Source organism: Mirounga leonina, unplaced genomic scaffold (assembly GCF_011800145.1).
Source record: "Mirounga leonina isolate KUSES-001 unplaced genomic scaffold, KU_Mleo_1.0 Mir_114, whole genome shotgun sequence".
Classification (NCBI taxonomy): domain Eukaryota; kingdom Metazoa; phylum Chordata; class Mammalia; order Carnivora; family Phocidae; genus Mirounga; species Mirounga leonina.
The window spans coordinates 34,542,873-34,565,010 of NW_023270265.1; the positions used below are offsets into that span (position 1 = coordinate 34,542,873).

General features: G+C 36.1%; 1 protein-coding gene across 2 annotated transcripts in view; it reads left to right on the forward strand.

Annotated features, from left to right (window-relative positions):
- The window catches only part of MXI1 (MAX interactor 1, dimerization protein), an 85,824-nt gene that overhangs the window by 42,455 nt on the left and 21,231 nt on the right, over positions 1–22,138 (forward strand). For both annotated transcript variants that reach the window (XM_035028776.1, XM_035028785.1), the window contains exon 3: positions 4,821–4,850. In XM_035028776.1, coding sequence (XP_034884667.1) covers positions 4,821–4,850 — 30 coding nt within the window. The remainder of the gene's footprint in view (positions 1–4,820; positions 4,851–22,138) is intronic.

Below are 22,138 nucleotides of genomic sequence, written 5' to 3' on the forward strand. Positions count from 1 at the left end.
CCCCCCACTCCAGCAACCCTCAGTTTGTTTCCTGAGATTAAGAATTCCTCATATCAGTGAGGTCATATGATACATGTCTTTCTCTTTTTGACTAATTTCACTCAACATAATACCCTCCAGTTCCATCCACGTCGTTGCAAATGGCAAGATCTCATTCCTTTTGATGGCTGCATAATATTCCATTGTATATATATACCACATCTTCTTTATCCATTCATCTGTCGATGGACATCTTGGCTCTTTCCACAGTTTGGCTATTGTGGACATTGCTGCTATAAACATTGGGGTGCACGTACCCCTTCAGATCCCTACTTTTGTATCTTTGGGGTAAATACCCAATAGTGCAATTGCTGGATCATAGGGTAGCTCTATTTTCAACTTTTTGAGGAACCTCCATACAGTTTTCCAGAGTGGCTGCACCAGCTTGCATTCCCACCAACAGTGTAGGAGGGTTCCCCTTTCTCCGCATCCCCGCCAACATCTGTCATTTCCTGACTTGTTAATTTTAGCCATTCTGACTGGTGTGAGGTGATATCTCATTGTAGTTTTGATTTGTATTTCCTTGATGATGAGTGATGTTGAGCATCTTTTCATGTGTCTGCTGGCCATCAGTATGTCTTCTTTGGAAAAATGTTCATGTCTTCTGCCCATTTTTTTAACTAGATTGTTTTTTGGGTATTGAGTTTTAGAAGTTCTTTATATATTTTGGATACTAACCCTTTATCAGATATGTCATTTGCAAGTATCTTTTCTCATTCCAAAGGTTAACTTTTAGTTTTGTTGATTGTTTCCTTTGCTGTGCAGAAGCTTTTATCCTGATGAAGTCCCAGTAGTTTATTTTTGCTTTTGTTTCCCTTGCTTTGGGAGACATAAGTTGTTACGGCTGATGTCAAAGAGGTTACTGCCTGTGTTCTCTTGTAGGATTTTGATGTTTTCTTGTCTCATATTTAGGTCTTTCATCCATTTTGAATTTATTTTTGTGCATGGGGTAAGAAAATGATCCAGTTTCATTCTTTCGCATGTTGCTGTCCAGTTTTCCCAACACCATTTGTGCTAAGGTCTGTCTTTTTTCCATTGGATATTCTTTCCTGCTTTGTTGGAAAATTAGTTGACCATATAGTTCTGGGCCAGCTATGCTTTTTTACTTATGCTCCCTTCCACTTGGTATGTCCTCCCCCATGTCCAGCCTCTACTAGTAGCAAATAGTCATCATTTAAGATCCATACCAGATGATACCTTTTTCTAAAATTTACCCTGAAAACCACATTTGGAAGTAAATTCTGCCTACTTTAAACTCCCACAATGCTTTGTACCTTTCTTCATATATTTATTTTGCCTTGAAGTATAATTATTTCTATACATGTCTTAAATTTACCAACTGGAGACTGTCTTTGATTCCTTGTAGCCTAAGACAGTCTTAAAGAAACAAAGTATATGTTAACTTAAGATTACAGGCAAAAAAGCTATCAAAATAGAAGTACTACTGATGAATTTTTTAAAAATTGGAAGATCAGGGCGCCTGGGTGGCTCAGTCGTTAAGCGTCTGCCTTTGGCTCAGGTCATGATCCCAGGGTCCTGGGATGGAGCCCCACGTTGGGCTTGCTGCTTAGCGGGAAGCCTGCTTCTCCCTCTCCCACTTGCCCTGCTTGTGTTCCCTCTCTCGCTATGTCTCTGTCAAATAAATAAATAAAATCTTAAAAAAAAAATTGGAAGATCATGGCAATGTGGTAAAGATTAGTACATACATGATCATTTTTGTTTTGTGGTATTTGGAAATGTTGTTAAATGTTACTAGTGGTATAACTAGATATGACATGCATTTCTTGGTTTGGTGGAGAAAAGTTCATAATCTTGGCTATCATTTTATATTTTTTTATAAAGAAGATAAAAGTCTGAGAGAGGTGGGAAGAACTGCCGTTTTAATTTTGTTCACAGCAGTGGGTGACAATAGGCTTAATACAATATTGGAATTCAATAGTTGGTTATCTTTGGGTATATATATTTTGCAGTTATGGCCATATGTGGGATTTCCAAACTGTTTAGGATAAGTTTATGGTAAATAGTCTACCTCTCTCTAAATAGATTGTTTCCATTTATTACTTACTTTATATTCCATTGTTTTTGTTTTACTTGTTCTAAGTTTTCTTAAGATAAAGACAGTTAAACCAAAACTTACTACAAGGTGGTAGGGAATTTCATTATTGAATGCCCATTCAAATTTTGAACAGTATTTTTTGTTTTAAATCTCTTTAAGATATGTCCTTTTCCTCTTCTGATTTGCTGATTTACTTTGACAAACAAAAAAGAACTTAAAACTTTGGTTTTAATTTATTTGGTTGTAATTTATTTATTGGGTTTTGAGCTCTTGAGTCTCTGTTAAACTAAAAGTTCTATGTTTTTATGATTTCTTTCACCTGAATTATACATATCCTTGCTGTTAATTTGGCTGAACTCTTGAAGCATCTTAAGATTTTTTTTTTTCTACCTCTTAAGGGAGAAATGCTTTTATTAAGATAATCTCTTGGGCGCCTGGGTGGCTCAGATGGTTAAGCGTCTGCCTTCGGCTCAGGTCATGATCCCAGGGTCCTGGGATCGAGTCCCGCATCAGGCTCTCTGCTCCTTGGGAGCCTGCTTCTCCCTCTGCCTCTCTGTCTCTCTCTGTCTCTCATGAATAAATAAATAAAATCTTTAAAAAAAAAAAAGATAATCTCTTGAAAATGAACATTAGACTTTTTCATCCTGTGTCACTTGGACCTTATAAAACTGTTAAGAAAGCAAAAAGTGGACAAGATATAGTAACTCAAAGAAGACTTTTGGCTTTTGAACTAAAAAACAGTGGGTAGGGGCACCTGGGTGGCTCAGATGGTTGGGCGTCTGCCTTCGGCTTGGGTCATGATCCCAGGGTCCTAGGATCAAGTCCCGCATCGGGCTCCCTGCTCGGTGGGGAGTCTGCCTCTCCCTCTCCTTCTCCCCCTGCTTGTGCTTTCTCACTCTCTCTGTCAAATAAATAAATAAAATCTTTAAAAAAAAATTGGGTAAAATTTCTACAAATTATGAGACTGACAAAAACACTCCTATTGTTAAAGTTTAGAAAAGTGATTGTTAAATATCCACTGGAATAATAAATCAGATTAAAGTAATCAGTAATGTGATATTCTGAAGACATTTGATATTAACCAGGATATATCAAATGATTAAAGTTTTAGATCTGGTGACAGGAACTTAAATTCTCTTTTATAAAATTCATGTTATTAATGCTAAATTTTTATAAAAGTAATACATGTTCATTTAAGAGAACTCATATAACATAATTCTAATAATAGCTAACTTTAGAGTTTGTTATATTTTGCTGTTCAGTATAAATTTATTTATTCCTCATAACAATCACATCAGGCACGTACTGTTACTTTTCCTATTTTATAGTTGAGGAAACTGAGCACAGAGAAATGAAGGCACTTTTAACTAGGCCACACACTATTTGAACCCAGCACTCTGGCCTTATCGTCTGTGCCCTTAACTACCAGGTAGTTAAGAATTTGGGTTTTGGGGGTGCTTGGGTGGCTCAGTTGTTAAGTGTCTGACTTTGGCTTAGGTCATGATCCCAGGGCCCTGGGATTAAGCCCCACATCAGGCTCCCTGCTCTGTGGTGAATCTGCTTACTACTCTCTTTCTTCCTCTGCCCCTTTCCCTGCTTGTGCTTTCTCTGTCTCTCACATAGATAAATAAAAACTTAAAAAAAAAAAAAAAAAAGAATTTGGGTTTTGGAGTAAGAAAGACCTGGGCTTAAATCATGGTTGCTACTTCTACTCTGGGGACAAGAGCCTATCTCCACCTCTCTGAGGTTCAGTATTCTTACTTATAAAAACAAGGGTCGTTTGGGGGATAAAATGAAATAATATGTTAACTGTGTAGCACACTGTTTAACAGACACTATATTTGTTCAGTAGTTGATAAGTATTATAACAAATACTGATAAGCAAAATGAAAAAAAGTCACAAAAAGAAAATAACCATTGTTAGCATTTTGAGATATATCCCCCCAGTCTTTTAAAGGTGTGTTTCTTGATTTTATTAATGTATCTTCTTTTATTTATATTATTTTCTTCTTTGTATAACTTTGTTATATTTTACACAAAGGTTAGGAAAGCTTGAATTTGTATCACTTAACAGTAAGGCAAGCCTGTCAGCTTCTGTGCTAGCCAAAACTTTTTTCTCCCTATGTTTAGGAGTTACTAAGTGGAGGTAGAAGAGGACATAGAAGTACATTTTTCTTTTTAAACAAAAATGGGATAGTGTTTGAATTAAAAATCTACAAATAGGGCACCTGGGTGGCTCAGTTGGTTAAGCGACTGCCTTCGGCTCAGGTCATGGTCCTGGAGTCCCGGGATCGAGTCCCGCATCGGGCTCCGTGCTCGGCAGGGAGTCTGCTTCTCCCTCTGACCCTCCCCCCTCTCGTGCTCTCTCACTCTCATTCTCTCTCTCTCATATAAATAAAAAAATCTTAAAAAAAAAAATTAAAAATCTACAAATAAACAAAATGTAGGAAACTAGAAGTAGGCAAGAGAACATGTGCTGGTATTAATTTTATTAAAATAACAGTGAACACCAGTGTCAGAAGAGTTAGTTAACTGAAGACACCATATCCGAATGAATAGTTCTAATGAATGTAGACTATTTCTTCTTGATGAGTGAGGTTATAGAAGTCTGACTATATATTGCATTGTTAAAGAAATTCACTAGGTGTGGTATAGCGGTAACTAATCCCCCTTTCCATAGCCTTAGCAACAAGTGGCTAAATGGTCTTTTTTGTTTTCCTTTTAGGTCTACACACAATGAGCTGGAAAAGAATCGGTGAGTCAGTGATGAGTGCAGCTTTCATTTATGTTAAAAAGCAAACTCAGTGTTTTACCTGTGAAAATAATATAATCATGTGTAGTTATAATTGTATTTTAAATGTATAGGATATCATGATTCTGATACATATGTATTCCAAAAAATGACTTAAGTAGTAGGTTTATACTGTCTAAACTGGAGGACATCAATAAATTTTTAAGCTCATTTGAATTTTGAGTTTATGGTATAGCTGCCTTTATGTTTCTGAAAACAGGTTAATTGTGATAGGCTCATGACTTAAATATGGTCATGCTATAGGTAGGCAGAATAAAGGTTTCTATGTAGTGTAACTAATAAGTATTATGACAAATTGTAGGTCATTGAATTTCTCTTTCTTTGCAGTTTATTCATTCATTTGTTCATTTATTCATGCATTCAACAAATCTTTATCAAGCATGAAGTATAGGTCAGTGCCAGGCAAGCATACTGCTTTAGATAAGAAATACATGAATGTGTGAGATAGTTTTTGTCCTTAAGGAGCTTACAGCTTCCTGGGGGAGAGAGACAGGTAATAGTGTGGAAGTATGGTAATGGAGAAGCAGAAGGTGCTGAAAGATCACTTTGGAAAGTCATCTGATTTTCTTTTGAGGGAGTCTTGGAAGGCTCTACAGAGGATGGTGAGTGAGTACTGTGTATTGAGGAAACTGCAAGAGGTTCAATATGAGTACTATAAAAGATTGTAGCAAGATGCAAGCCAGGCCAGATATTGACAACTATGCTGAAGAGTTTGGGCTTCTTCTGAGAACAATAGGAAGCAGTTGAATGATTTTTAAGATGGTTTGTCATGTGATCAGATTTGTGCTTTGGAAAATCGTTTTGGCCATAATGTAGAGAATTGGTTGATTGGGAGAAGGGACAAGAACACTCTTTTGGAAGCTATTGGAAGCTTCCAACATAAGGGATGATGGTAGCTGTTGGAGATAGAAGTAGACAGAATAAAGAGACTCTAGGGAATAGAATCAGTAGAAATTGGTGGTTAGTTGACTGTGGAAGGTTAAGTTTTAGATGGTATTAACCATTTACCAAGAAAAGGAATGCAGGAAGAGGACAAGTTTGGGAGAGAAGATGAGGATTGTATGAGTAAAATATTCTCTTTTTGATACAGAAATTAGATTAATAAACAAACTGGAATAATCTGCATCAGCCATTTTTAACAAATAAGATTTCCATGACCTTCAATTTTTTGTCCTTTTTTTAACAGAAGGGACATTACAGATTGACTAACCTAACTACCTCATTGCAGATGAATTTAAATGTCAAATCCTCTTCAATAGGCTTAGCATAGTCCTCCAGGCTGACTTAGTGGCTTTTACTACTTTGTTTGTACAAGGTTCTCTTCATATTTCTTATTGTAAAACTTAATCAGGTAGTATTATAATTATCTGTTCATATGTCTCTTTCTGCTGAATGACTGTGACTGCCTCAAAGGCAGAGATTCTGTTCAGTTTTGTAACCTCAGTATCTAGCATTTGATGCATTTATAGTTGATAGTGGCTTTAATATTGAGTGAAGCCAATATTAAAACTGGAGCAAAGTTCAGTGGTCTAGTAAACTGCTTTGTGGCAAAGCAGTTTGGCAAACCTTTCATTTTAAAGAATCTCTTCTCTGCCTTGTATTTCTGGTGTATTAAAGGAAGTATCTGGCTAGTTTAAACATGGCAAAAACACCAAGAAATCACAGCTCTGAGGATTCTAAAATTAAAACCTTATATTGTATTTTAAATTAGAGCATAGAGTATATTTTGGGCCACATGTTTTAAATACTGATAAACATGTGGCTTTCGTAATTATTTCACCCAGCTAAATGTAGTCCTTGGGAGACCCTCATTGGAAACCTGGCAAAAACCTTTAACACTCTAGAGACTCTTTAGTCAACTATTTGGAATGGAGCTTTTTAAATCTTTGAGTAAATTTTGTTTGTATGCATTCTGTATGCCAATTCTGATAACTTTACCACCTGTATTATTACTTTGCTTTGTCCTAAAGTTGTCTAATTTAGTATCTGTCTGTGGCACAGGTGTAACGTGTAGCTTTTGATTGCCTGGACGTTATATGAACTCCAGTGTCTCCAGTGAAGGCTTTTTGTTCCCATTTTATTTACTTAGGTCTAAGACTCTCTCTCTTTTTTTTTTTTTTTTTTTTTAAAGATTTTACTTATTTATTTTAGAGAGAGACAGACACAAAAAGAGTGAGCAGAGAGAGAGGGAGAAGCAGACTCCCTGCTGAGCAGGGACCCCCCACCCCCCATGTGGGGCTCCATGTGGGGCTCGATCTCAGGACCCTGGGATCAGGACCCTGAGATCAGTACCTGAGCCAAAGGCAAACGCTTAACCGATTAAGCCATGCAGGTGCCCCAGGTCTAAGACTCTATGGCTGATTTCATACCCTACCTCACTTAAGACATGATTCCCTCATCCTCTTCTGTCTTCTTCTTCCTCCCTCCTTTTCTCTCTCCCTTCCTCTCTTCCTTGAGTCTTAATTGAAAGATAATATAGAGGGGCGCCTGGGTGGCTCAGTTGGTTAAGCGACTGCCTTCGGCTCAGGTCATGATCCTGGAGTCCCTGGATCGAGTCCCGCATCGGGCTCCCTGCTCGGCAGGGAGCCTGCTTCTCCCTCTGATCCTGCCCCCTCTCATGTGCTCTCTCTCTCATTCTCTCTGTCTCAAATAAATAAATAAAATCTTTAAAAAAAAAAAAAGAAAGAAAGATAATATAGAATTAACCTTTCCAGGATGCATTTGTTTTTAAAAGGGGTAGTTATCAATATAAATAAATCTCAAATTTAGTGGAATGTGTCAAAGGGTGAGTGCCAAAGGAAGAATCCAGCTTAATAACCTGCATTCCACTTCTGGAAGGTGAGAGGCTGTGATCTAGCAAAAAACAAAAATACTGGTAAACACAGGATGATTGATTGATTGATTGATTTTATTAAAGATTTTATTTATTTATTCAGACACAGAGAGAGAGACAGCGCGAGAGGGAACACAAGCAGGGGGAGTGGGAGAGGGAGAAGCAGACTCCCGCTGAGCAGGGAGCCCAACGTGGGGCTCCATCCCAGGACCCTGGGATCATGACCCGAGCTGAAGATAGATGCTTAATGACTGAGCCTCCCAGGCACCCCAACACAGGATGATTTAAAGGGAGGGAGGTGTTTTAGCCAAATAGCAAGAAGGCAACACAGGAATATTTTTTAAATTTAAGTCTGTATTGTTGTTACATTTTTAAGCCCCCTACCTGTTCTATTTAATGGTTCTTCCCCCCCAAAGGCAACATTTTTATTTGATGCATTAAAGAAAAAAGATAACCTATGTTTGCCTTTCATTTGCTTTTGAGTGTGAATTTACATGAGGAAAGCAATTCACTATCAAAAGGGTAATTTGATTTTGTCTTCATTCTGAGAAGATATTCCTGAAGTAATTCATATTTTTGAGATTTTGCACTTTACATATGACATATTTATGTCAGGAGTTACTTTTTTTTAACTTGGTTTAATATCTTGCATATAAAGCAGCTCTGAGTTAGTGTTTTTTTTATGGGGCAAAGCAGTGAGAATTAATGTAGATGATTTTAAATTGTTAGTGAATAACAGAGGAATTCCAAATTAAGGCTATCCCAAAGCCCTGTGATTGTTGAAGCTCTGGGTCTGGCCTTGAGGAGATAGTAGCCAGCAAATGTTAAGGTTCATGCTCCCAGATCTCAAAGGAAAGCCTAATGGTGGAGATTTGGAGTCTGGCAGGCCAATTGTAGTTTGGCTTACAATTACCCCAATATGCAGATAGGCTAGTAGGGAGCTTAGGGTAGTTTCAGGACTGATAATGGGATTCAGGTTTTCTTGGATAAGTCCTAGGGGCTTATTTCTGCCTAAAACCTTGATGGTTACACTGAGTTTACTCTAGATGGTTCAGAGCATTTATTTGTTACTTGTATATTCACCTTGTCCCCCTAGACCCCTAATAGCTTATAACTGGCTCTGGAGGTGGAAGTAAAAGAGAAGCAGAGTACCTTTAGATGTTCTGCATTCCTCAGGAATCTGTATGTATCATTTCATGGTGAAATTAATGAGTCTTTGAGGTTTAAGATTTAAGAGTTTCACATTATCCATTGGCTTATCTTATCCGTTGTGTCCTTACCAGAGGAAAAAACCATTCAGTACAGATATTAGATCACTTCATTGCTTTTTCATTTTCTTAATTGAAATTACTGATGATGTTTTTGAAAGAGTCAACAACTTTAACAGGACTTTAATGGTCAAGAACCTTGGTGCTGACGGCAAGAGAGGCCATTCAACCCTAATAGCTGTCATTCCTTTGAAACAAAAGGCTTACCCTTATTGCAATTTTGGCAAAGCTAGCCGGGCCAAATGAGGATACTGGCAGAGCAGAAGTGCCTGAGTATTTGGGATAAAAGAGAAGCAGTTCCAATGAATGGTAATAGGTGTCCTCCATATAGAGACTTTCTCATATTTCTGAGGGAAAGATGAAAATGACATTTTTACAGTACTTACTGTATTCCCCCACTATGCAAGACTATTATGTAATCCTATAAGGTAGGAAGGCGAAAATGTAGGCCAAAGTGTTATTGAAAACTAGCCATTTTGACCATCATTAACTACAATTTGAAACAAGGTAATGGGAACACAAAAACAGTCCTAACGATGGTTGTCTAATCATAAATATGATAGCTGTATGTAATATCAGTCTTTCTCTCTAGTAATGATTAATAAATATTTTGTTTGGCATTGTGGTAGATAAAATGATGTATGAGATACTGACTTTATCCAATCCTTGAGGTTAAGGTCATTATAGTTTGGTAATTATGGGTTTCATCTTTTAGTACCAGGATCTAGTTTAGTTACCAGTGAATGTCTAGAAAGGTGTACTAAAAGTGTTTTTCAGGTTGAAGATTGAAACCCACTAGTAGTCTATGCAATCATTTTAGTGAGTCATTTTGAAGAAGAAATTGAAAAGACTAGAAAATACCAAAGTGTATTGCTTGAAGTAAAGTTAAATGTAGAATTATGAAACTTGTACATACTGGATTATGATATAAAATACTATGGTCATAGTCAAAAAGCCACTGCTCTGAATAGTGAAGGAGAATGAATGTATGCTGAGACATGAAGAAGAGATAGAATTTGAATCTATGGAAAAAATAAGGGAAGAGGTCAGTGTGATTAGAGCCATGGAAGCCATGGAAGTGATATCATAAGCTGTGTTCAGGAAAGAGTGAGTAGACCATATTGAGTGGAAGAGTAGAGTCTATCAAATTAACAATGGGAAATGAGGCCAGAAAAGTGTTTTGGGATTAGATTGTGCAATGTTATTGAATGTTAAGGAATTTGGATTTTCTTTTGTTGGTAGTAGTAAGTTTTTGAGGCTTTTGAAGCAAAGAGATAGGTATGATCAAAGCATTTATAAAGAAAAAAAATACAGTCTAGGTACAGAAGCAGGGAGACTAGTGTGGATCCTTTTGAAGTAGCTCATGTAGTAGTAGGCTGTAGGAACCAGCACTCAGGTGATGGACTTGGAAACAGAAAGGAGGAGAGAGAGGTCTAAGAAACACCAGAAAGAAAGAACATTATTTTTAGTTAACTGCTACCATTCAGTTTTCCTTCAGTTTCATTCTTCACATAGCAGCAAGAGTGATCCTCTTAAAGGACATACCAGATCATGGCATTTCTACCTACAGTCCTCCACAGCTTCCTGTTGCAATTAGGTAAAATCTATGACCTACAAAGTTCTACCACTCTATCCCTTGTCTCTTATGATCCAGCTGACACTGCTTGCTTTCTTTTCCTCAAACACACCATGTTAATTTTCATCCTAAGGCTTTTGCACTTCTTCCTTCTGCTTGGAAAACCCTTGCTCTACTAGCTCTTCATTATTATTTAGTTGTCAAGTCATCTCTTTAGAGAACAGTAATCATTCCCCAGTCAGTCTCTATCCCATTGCTTTTTCTGTCACCTTAACATTTATCTGTGTGTGAATTATTTATGTTTGAGTTACTGGACTACTTTCATAGAATGTAAGTTTCAGGAAGGCAGGGACTTTGTTTTATTTACCCGTCACAATAGCAGTCATTCAGTAAATATTTACTGAATGAAAAAATGATTATATGTGCTATTGAGTATATCCATAATCAACAGTATATGTACTTGAATTTTAATGGCTTAAGTGAAAAATGACAACTATATAAAATAGAGTTCAACAGATATATTATTATAGTAAAATAATTTCATGGGATGTATATGGAAAACTTAATGAATTCTTAAAACATAAATTATATGAAAAAATTTGATAATTGGGAACATCTTATGAGGTTTTTACCATGAGGGACTTTATCTTGCTTATAAGAAGAGAATCAATAACTAATTATTCTTTCAGTTCATTAGGATATTATATAGTGCACTAAGACAAAGACAGGGAGTTTTGTAAAGAGGAATAGTTTATCTGTTGGAGTTCATGCTCCACTTATGATGTCTTTATTTCTTTCTCATTCTATGTGTTGAAAATGGCAAGCATTTTTACAAGGTAAAGATTTATATATGCTTGGAGACTAAAATATCGTAAATAATTTCAACTTTTTTGTGTTAGAATTTTTGATTTATTAGTTACATTTATCCCAGTGGTTTGGACATGATAAAGAATACAAAATTCTTCCTAGACTATCTATGTATCCAATCCCCATTTGACATGGCTAGTTTGACAGAGTGATTGTTTTGTTCTATCTTATCCTAGAACAAAACAGAATACTAAAATCTTTGTGACCATGCGTTAGGGAGTGGTTTCTTAGTATATTACCTGATTATTTAGGATTCCTTGGAAGGAGGAGCATATAATAACTGGTTTGGGGTACTTGTATGACATTTGTTTAAAAAGAACATGCACTTTTATATATAGTGTGTACATTTTAGAAAAAATTTACATTTGTTAGGAGGAAAAGAAATTACAAGATTGGTTTGGCAGAACTTTCACTGAAACTTTTACATCAACTAATAGTACCTAAGGATATTTGATTAAAGACAAGTTATGGGGTTAGGGAAACTAAACTTTTATTGTAGGTTGAAATATATGACTATAGCTGGATCAGAAGTCCACAGTTGGGATTGGGTGCAGTAATTTTGGGAAGTTTAGTCAAAAACTCTTCTTAGCCTTGGTTTATTACTAAGATATAAATCTCCTTATGAAAATACCTTATAGTAAATCTCAATATGAAAATACCTTATAGTAACTTCCTTAGCCTCATAAAGGGCATTTATGAAAACCCACAACTAACATCATAGTTGTTATGTTCTCTCCCCTAAGATCAGGAATAAGACAAGGATGTCTGCTCTTTTGGCTTTTACTCAACATTTTTCTGGAGGTTCTAGCCAGGGCAGTTAGGCAAGAGAAAGAAATAAAAAGCATCAAGATTGGAAAGCAAGTAATAAAACCATTTTTATTTGTGGATATCATAGTTTTATGTATAGAAAATTCTTATGAATCCACATATACAAAAAAAAAACCTATTAGAACTCATAACCAAATTTAACAGAGTTGCAGGGTTCAGGATTGACACACAAAAAACAATTGTGTCTCTATATACCTGTCTGAAAATGAATTTATGAAAACAGTTCCATTTACAGTGACATCCAAAAGAATAAAATACCTAGGAATAAATTTAACCAAGGAGGCAAAAGATTTGTATACTGAAAACTACTACTTAACGTTGTTAAAGTGGCAGTACTCCCTATACTGATCTACAGATTCAGCACAAACCCTGCCCAAATCCCAGCTTCCTTTGTAACAGGAATTGACAACTGACTTTAAAGTTCATATGGAAATGCAAGGTACCCAGAATAATCAAAACAATCTTGAAAAGAGCAAAAGTGGAAGACTCATACTTCCTAATTTCAAAACTTACTACCAAGCTTCATAATCAAGACAGTGTGGTACTGGCCAAAGAATAGACTTACAGATCAATGGAATGAAGTCCGGAGGTAATAACTCACATTTGTGGTGTGCCAAAGACAGTTTTTTGACAAGGATGCCAAGACAGTTCAGTGTCTTTTCAGCAAATGGTAGCTGATACACTGGATATCTACATGCAAAATAATGAAGTTGGATTCCTACCTCACACCATATGTAAAAATTAACTTAAATGAATCATAAACCTGAATTTAAGAGCTAAAACTATAAAATTCCTAGAATATGAGAGTAAATCTTTGTGACTGTGCTCTAGGCAGTGATTTCTTACATATGACACAAAGTACAAGCAACAAAAGAAAAAACAGATACATTGAACTTTATCAAAATTAAAAACATTTGTGCTTCCAAGGTTACCATCAAGAAAGTGAAGACAAATCACAGAATTGGAGAAAATACTTGTAAAGCATATATCCAGTAAGAAACCTGTATCCAGAATATAGAAAAAACTCTTAAAACTAAGCAATAAAAAGACAACCCAATATAAAAATGGGCAAAGGATTTGAATACCTGTTTCTCCAAAGAAAATATACAAAGGCCAATAAGCACATGATAAGATGTTCAACATAGTGGTCTTTAGGGAAATGCAGATCAAAACTATGTAATACCACTTCACATTCACTAATGGCTAACTTAAAAAAACTCACCAACTTTGTAGTCATCCATTCATCAGATCAGTCACCGCTGATTGGTAGAAAGGTCCAAAAGAGTTGACTGACATCATAGTTTGGCACTTAAAAGTAGTGATGTCATTATCGTCTGATGGCACTACACAAATGACTCAACACTTTGTAATTACTTAAGACATGTAATTAATCACAGATAAGTTTCCAATACATTATATGGTGCTACTACCTAATATGGTTTGGGTACTTGATAATAAGTCAAGTTTGAGCTCTGTCACATATAAGAAGGGTATATTTAAAGGTCTTTAAGAACCTCTAACAATGAAATCCAACAAAATTAAGACCATATATTGAAAGGATGTACTAATTGTGTAAGTTTCATTTGGGGTGTAATAAAATACAACTCAATTATGTTTTGGGGGCCTTAAATAACAAATTTTAAAAGTATAGTTGTAAAGGGAAGGAGAAATAGCATTGTCCAGAGACCAGGAAATAGCTACTGATCTAGTTTTCTTTTCTTTTCTTTTTTTTTTTTTTTAAGATTTATTTATTTATTTGAGAGAGTGAGAATGAGAGAGAGTACATGAGAGGGGGGAGGGTCAGAGGGAGAAGCAGGCTCCTCGCTGAGCAGGGAGCCCGATGCGGGACTCGATCCCAGGACTCCAGGATCATGACCTGAGCCGAAGGCAGTTGCTTAACCAGCTGAGCCACCCAGGCGCCCCTGATCTAGTTTTCTGATGAGGCAAATAAAATAATGGCTACTTTCCTTTTTAGTCTAAAGATGGAAAACTGACACCCTTAGTTTTGATTTATGTAAAAGTTCTGAAGAAGATAATTTTATTCTTTGTACTTTTTTAGATAGTAGTCGTCCAGTTACAGTATTGAGTTATTGAGAGTAACTGTAGGATACTAAAAAAGTAGTTATGCATTGGAAAGTAAGGGATACTTATTTAATAGAGTTTTTCTATTTCTGAAGCTGTAGAACCAGATAGATGTGGATGTTAACATTATCAAGCAGTATGCAGAGTACCCATCATTATTTGCCATGGAGACATATAATTGATGCATTTATTTTTGTATGCAAGAAAATGAATATTTTAACCATATTTTTATAGGGATAGGAATGCTGAAAACTGCAGATAAACTAAAAATAGCTGTCAGAGTGCAGAGATAGGCACCTGTTAGAATTAAATGTTATATGAGATAGAGATGAAGTAATTGGTGGGTTTTGGAGATAAGATATATGGTTAATAAAGGAAGCATAGCCAAGATAAAATTACACATCTAAAATGCAGCCTATGCAATTAAGTCATAGTTCCTATATTGACCTTTGTCAGAAATAGCTCATTAAGGTTGAGCTTTCTACTCCCTGACCCAGGCTGCAAGGTGATAGAGGCGGACTCAGACAAGGATTACATGCTAGAAACCAAGTGTTCTCAGAACGTAAGCTGTACAGTTCCTAAACGTTGAAATCACTTCTACAACTGATAACATGGAAAGAGATGAGATCATTAGGTCTTAAAAATAACCCAGAAAAGTTATAACTTGAAACTCTAAAATTATGTCTAGAAATAGACTTTAAATAATTGACATAGTGAATATTATTTACCCCATGGTGAAGTTGTAGTACCTTTTTATCCAAGTGATTGCAGAGTGTGTATCTCTGTGCCGCTATAACTTAAGAAAACACTTCCTCTCAAACTGTGAATTTGTATTTTTAAAAAAGGGAATAGTTTGATTAATAGGCTTTCCTGATATCTTTTAGATGATAAAGTATACAAAAATTTATTTTATATGCATCTTTGAGGAATATGTTTGATCTCCATAAAACTGGCTGTACCTTTTATACTGATGCTCATAATAATTAGACAGCAGCAGAATTCTACTAGACTTTAAGACCATATGCTCTTTTGCTAAATTCCTTTGCCACATATAGTAATTAGTACAATATAAATGCTCTGATAAATACTGGTTTAATAATAATAACTGCAATTCAAGTACTTTTTCTTAAGCCAGCATCTTCTTCATTTAAAGAAATTTCTAGGGGCGCCTGGGTGGCTCAGTCGTTAAGCGTCTGCCTTCAGCTCAGGTCATGATCCCAGGGTCCTGGGGTCGAGCCCCGCATCGGGCTCCCTGCTTGGCAGGAAGCCTGCTTCTCCCTCTCCCACTCCCCCTGCTTGTGTTCCCTCTCTCACTGTGTCTCTCTCTGTCAAATAAATAAAATTTAAAAAAAAAAAAAGAAAAAGAAATTTCTGTTTGGGTAGAAATTTTGGCAATTAAAGCATCCCAAGAAGTATATCAGTAAGAAATCCTTTTATTATGTGAGAGATTTCTTATCTTGCATTTCTTTATCTTTTAAAATTTAGATTCATTTGATACATTTTAGCTGTTGCAGAGAAGAGAATATTTTGTATTTGCTTATATTTTTCTATTTATTCTAGTGAATAATGCCAGTGTTACTACTGGAAAAGCCACAAGTCTAAAGAATTCAGTAATGAGAATAAAATTTTCTAATATGGTTACTTGCTAACCAGTTCTTGAAGGACAGATTTGCTTAGAAAATAATTAACAGCCCTGGGATAAACACATGACATGTTTCTTATATCTTCTAGCTCAAGAAAAGTTGAAACTTAATGAACTCATATGACTTCCTTGTTTTGTTGTTATCTTGGGGAAAGCTAATAGAGAAAGGTAGATTTTAATACCAAACATGGTTTAAGAGCTAAGTTGTTGAAAAGGATACCTGGAATCCAACACAGATGACTTCTTTGTGGATTTGTAATCTGTTGATGTGAGAGTTGTACCAGAAGTCAGAAAATAATGATTTTCCTTTCATCTCTACTACTGGTAGGCTGTGGATGTTATATAAATTATTTGATTTCTTTGGGTCTTGCTTTCTTTGACAGTAAAAAGAAAGAGACCTAGATTTCTGAATTCCCTTCTTATATGAAACGTTTTAGAGTTCTATAAATTTTTTTTTTTTTTTTTTTTTTTAAGATTTTATTTATTTACTTGAGAGAGAGAGAACACATGAGAGGGGATAGGGTCAGAGGACGAAGCAGACTCCCCGCCGAGCAGGGAGCCCGATGTGGGACTCGATCCCGGGACTCCAGGATCATGACCTGAGCCGAAGGCAGTCGCTTAACCAACTGAGCCACCCAGGCGCCCCTAGAGTTCTATAAATTTTAAGTTCAGCGATCATAGGCATATTAGAAACTTTATTATTATTCTGTTGTCTGCAAAGCATTTTCCTGATATAATGTCTGTATGTATGCATGCAACAAACCCCACCCCCCCACACACACACGTGCACGTGCACACACACAAAACGAAAGAACAGCTGGAAAAATGAGCTTAGAACTCACCTCATTCAAACTTTGGGATTTTGTAAAATATCTAAAGATTATTGTAACATATGGTGCTATAGCTACAGTGATAAAAGCCTGTTTTGTAAGTACTTATTTTGTAATGATAAATAGTAAATAGCTCTATAAAACTAGTAGAATTTACCCTGGGAAGCATATGTGTCTGTGTGTATATAAATAATATAAATACATTCCTCAAAGCTGTATACATATACACACACAGAAAGGTGTGAATTCTGAAATTTAAATACTATTGAATATTTAGGACCTTTTTCCTTTTGGAAAATTGCTTACCATTGACTTCTAAGGAAATGTAAAAAGTTAATCTTTAAACATTATTGTGCTAAATCTTGGTCACGTTTTTGTTTTTGTATTCGTATTCTCTAAGTAGTTTATATCTGCTCAGGCTCCAGAAATCCTGTTTTATAACTGTATCGTATTGCTGTATCAGGTCAGTCATTTTAACAGGCCCCTGTGATCACTAAATGAGGTCTGCCACACCAGGAGGAAAAAGCACAGAGCTGTTAAACAGAACTTTAAGGAAGGATGGCTTAGCTTATTTAAAACATTTTGTCTATAAACAATCTGTAGAGAAAGTAGCTGTAGGTCAATACATTGGTATCTTTTTTCCTTACCATTTGAAGAATCAAAGTAGCTTTTCAGTAATGTTCTCACTGCTTTGGTGGTCTGCCAAACCCTAATTTGGAGACATCTTAACTGTCCGTCTCCCTCTCCCCACCCTGTTTAGGGTTGCTAAGGGTTGCTGGAAATCAGAGTTGTGCTAAGTCCACTAGAAATTTATGCTTTCTTTAACTGTAACCTCCTTATGGATCAGCCGATCTCACTTCTTACTGTCTCCTTCCAGCATTTATCAACAGCGACTATTCAACCTTTTTTTTTTTTTTTAATGCCCCCAGCAGAATGTGAGGCAAAAGCACAAGCTAGGAGTCATCAAAATCACATTCTAGTTTACAGATAAGGCTTCGGTTTCTCTAAAATTAGGTGTAGAATTAAATGATCCTTAAGATCTGTTCTAGTCCAAAAAAATTCTGAGATTTCAGGTGCCCAGTCCCACTTTTTACTCTCAGTTCTAGTTTTTGAACCAGGAGTTAGGACCCGTATCTCCTCACTCCTAAAGACATTTCCAGTATATTATTGTGACTCCTCCTTTGCTGAAACTGTGGACACCTGGTTCAAACTTCATCTCTGTTTTCTACCATTATTACTTTTGGCTCAAATTCCTTGACTCTCCCCACCCCCACTTCCCTTTTGAACACCTAATGCACACATGAACAAGATGCATGAACAAGAGTAACAAAGTTTTTACAATAACCAAAAATAAGTAACCTGAGTTTCTAGCAATAGGGGGAGTGGCTAAATAATGATAATATATTCATAACTTGCAGCAGGTAAAAAGAATGATATAGACCTCTGTGTATATGGAGAGATTTCCAGGCATATTAAGCTAAAAAAGCAAATTGAAAAATAGTATTTCCAGTATGATCTCATTATGTTAAAAAAGTAACACAGTCCTATATGTAAATACATTGGAAAATTTCTGGATAGATATATGTGAACTTGATATACTTGTTACCTCTGGGGAAGGGAGTGGGAGTCAAGGAGAAACTATTGTGTTGATTTTATTGTTAGAGTTTTTATAGTAAAAATGTGTATTGTGAACTTAAAGATTATTAAAAAGGCAATACATATAATTGTACTAATATATTTCCATAGATAACAAAGCTGGAAGGGGCCTTAGAAAATCATTTAGTCTGATATCCATATTTTATGGATAAGGAAACCTGAGTCCATCTCTGCCAAGTTGATTAATGACAAAGTCAATATGAGAGCCTGGATTTTCTGATTCCCAAACTGGAACTTTTTCACAATGCCTTCTAAGTACAGCTAAAATAAATATTTTTCATGAAATCTTTCCTGGTGATCCAAAGTGATATCTTCTCTAAATTCCTATCTGTTCACTATTTGTATCACTTATATGAATTTTAACCCACACGACCTTATACTATAATGTCCTCCCTTTCTAGATCATTTATATCCCTCCCGTGAGGGGAGGAACTTTAACTTGCTCATTTTTGTATTTGACACAGCCTCTTGTGTCTGACAGGTGCTCAGTGAATTAATAATTAATATTTTTGTTTGATTTTCATGGCAGACTATGCACCTTGCGTTAGATTAAGAGAAAAAAGTTAAATGCCAAACCAAATAAACAGCTGGGGGGGGGGTTGTTTTTGTTTTTGCTGTTTCGTTTTGTGAAGCCTGCCACTTCAAGATAGAAAGTATTTTAGGAAGGCACATAGTGAGATATTTGCTACCCTGCAAATATCTTCCCTTTCCAAGGAAAATAGTTTGTTCTCCAGTAGTGCTTCAGAGAGAACAGTTTGTCCCCATAGGATATTCTAGGTAATATGACCCACTTAGGAAATATGTGGTGATTGTGCTTCATAATGGGACCTCTGCTAAAGTTGTACCATGGGAGGAATGCCTCTTGAGTGTGATGGTTTTACAGATGAAAGTACATTTTTCTCTGTATTTGAATTGGTACAGAAGACCAAGAAACTCAATTGTGACTTAAAGTTTGACTATAAATAGCATATAAGCTATGACAGATCTTTTTTTGTTGTTGTGAAGATATTTCCTCAAAATGTTTAGAGTTGATACAAGTGTCTTGCCCTTGATGTATTGTCACCCTGTTCTGTCTAAATAGGCAAATTGATATTAGCATCTCACTAAATTTCAGCTTGTTTTTTGAGATATAGAGTCTTCTCTATGATTTTTATATGTATTTGTGTTAGTTCTGTTTTGCTTTCGGTTTTTTGGTAACTTAGTTATTCTGATAGCTATTTAATTTGACATCATTAAAATCCTGCAGAATTTTTAAAGCAGGTTCTTTCATGGAAGTTCCCATTATCAGCTAGGACATTGTGCTTGGGCAGAGCCTTAGGAAGACTTCCTCTTTTTTGGAAGGCTAATATCTCTCTTAGTTTAGAATTAATAGCTTTAGGAAAATCTCATAGAATGCTGACAATTTCCATAAATGCTTCTAGCCAAAGAGATTGTTATTGAAGTGGCCAATTGGTGCTCATAGGTTTTCATCTAGAGTCATTCTTACTGTGTCAGAATTTAAAAATCTGTGTGTGGGGGCGCCTGGATGGCTCAGTCATTAAGCGTCTGCCTTTGGCTCAGGTCATGATCCCAGGGTTTTGGGATCGAGCCCCGCATCGGGCTCTCTGCTCAGCGGAAAGCCTGCTTCTCCCTCTCCCACTCCCCCTGCTTCTATTCCCTCTCTTGCTGTGTCTCTCTCTGTCAAATAAATAAATAAAATCTTAAAAAAAAAAAATCTGTGTGTGTGTGTGAAAGCAATTATGAGTTTGGCTCACTTCAAAACTATGAAGTAATTAAAATAGAGAAGAATTTATTAAATAGGAAGTGATGTGTAACAAGTAAATTTCAAATGTGGTGTATTGAAACTTGTTCTTTGTTGAGCATTTTATTAGAAATTTTAAAAATAATTATGTTTAGCACAGTTTGATCTGCTATGCTTGGAAGGAAAGATTTTAGTGCTTAGTTTTTCACTGTTCTTGAGATCATAGAGTTTTTTTAACTTTCATACAGATAGAGATTTGTACATTACTCATGATAAAGTTAATAGGCCTTGACTGTGATTTTCTAAATTTTTAATTGGCCTTAGAATTTGCTATAAGAAAATTCCTTTTATTTTAAAATTGTAGTCAGCAGTGCTTAGCTTAGTAACATTTGAATGGAATAGAAAAAATGGATTTTTATTTTTAATTCCAAGTATAATTAACAGTGTTATATTAGTTTCAGGTGTACAATATAATGATTCAGCGATTCTATCCATTACTCAGTGCTCATCATGACAAGTGTACTCTTAACCTTTCACCTATTTCACTCATTCCCCCCCTCACCACCAGTTTCTTCTGTATATTTAAACATCTGTTTTGAAAAAATGGATTTTTTTTAAAGATTTTATTTATTTATTTGACAGAGAGAGACACAGCGAGAGAGGGAACACAAGCAGGGGGAGTGGGAGAGGGAGAAGCAGGCTCCCCGCTGAGCAGGGAGCCTGATGCGGGGCTTGATCCCAGGACCCTGGGATCATGACCTGAGCTGAAGGCAGACGCCTAACAACTGAGCCACCCAGGCGCCCCCCAAAAATGGATTTTTAAATGTTAGCTTGAGGGCATTTTCTGATTGGTGCTTTAATTTAAAATTAATTTTTTTCAGGTGGTAGTTCTTTATGGAGAAACATTTTTGGAAATGATATACTTCTATCTGTGATTTCTTATTTTAGGTGTAGCAAAGCTAGAGCTCAAACATATGTTTGAAATTGGCAGCTTTAATTTGAAAAATGGCCCTACCTTTCTTGGCAAACGAAGGTTAATTAGAGGTTTCCCAACCTTTTTGATAGAGCTTTGAGTACTTTAGTAGAGAGGGGTTGGATGCTAGTATATAGGTCCAACAGGCAGAGGTTAGGAATAAATAATTGTTTTGGTTTTTTTTTAAGATTTTATTTATTTGACAAAGAGATAGAGAGCACAAGTATGCAGAGCAGCAGGCAGAGGGAGAGGGAGAAGCAGACTCCCCGTGGAGCAGGGAGCCCGATGCGGGGCTCGATCCCAGGACACCGAGAGCATGACCTGAGCCGAAGGCAGACGCTTAACGACTGAGCCACCTAGGTGCCCCAGGAATAAATAATTGTTAAGAATTATCCATCTTTTAGATGCAATTTTACTGTTTCCACTAAAGTACAATTTGACCTCTCTCTCCCACCTCCTCCACCCTTTGCACTTTTACTAGAGATAACTAAGAAATATGTTGAAAGTTAAAGTTTGGTTTAGGATTTGTTTCAAACTTCCTTGATCTTGAAAAATGTAGGATTTGTTTTGAACATCAATCTAAGATGACGAGTATCAGTCTAAGATGACTTATAAGTAATAGTCAGATGTCCATGCTAATTTCTCCTAACAGTCTTATATACCATTAACCCCATCATGTTTTCTAATTTAGACTCTTTGGTGGAAATGGGAGTTCATTTGAAGTTACTTGGTCCTGCCACTGACCAAGGACTCCTAAAGATAATTACAAACAACTGACATGCACTTATTAGGTATTGACAGTGTGCTGGGTACTAGGGATAGGATGAAAGAAGTCCTAGACTCTGCTTTTGAGGATTTTATAGTCTAGGTAGAAGACAAAATATATGATTATAAAGCCCCTAAAGGCAGTATATAATTAAGTGTTAAGTTGTGTA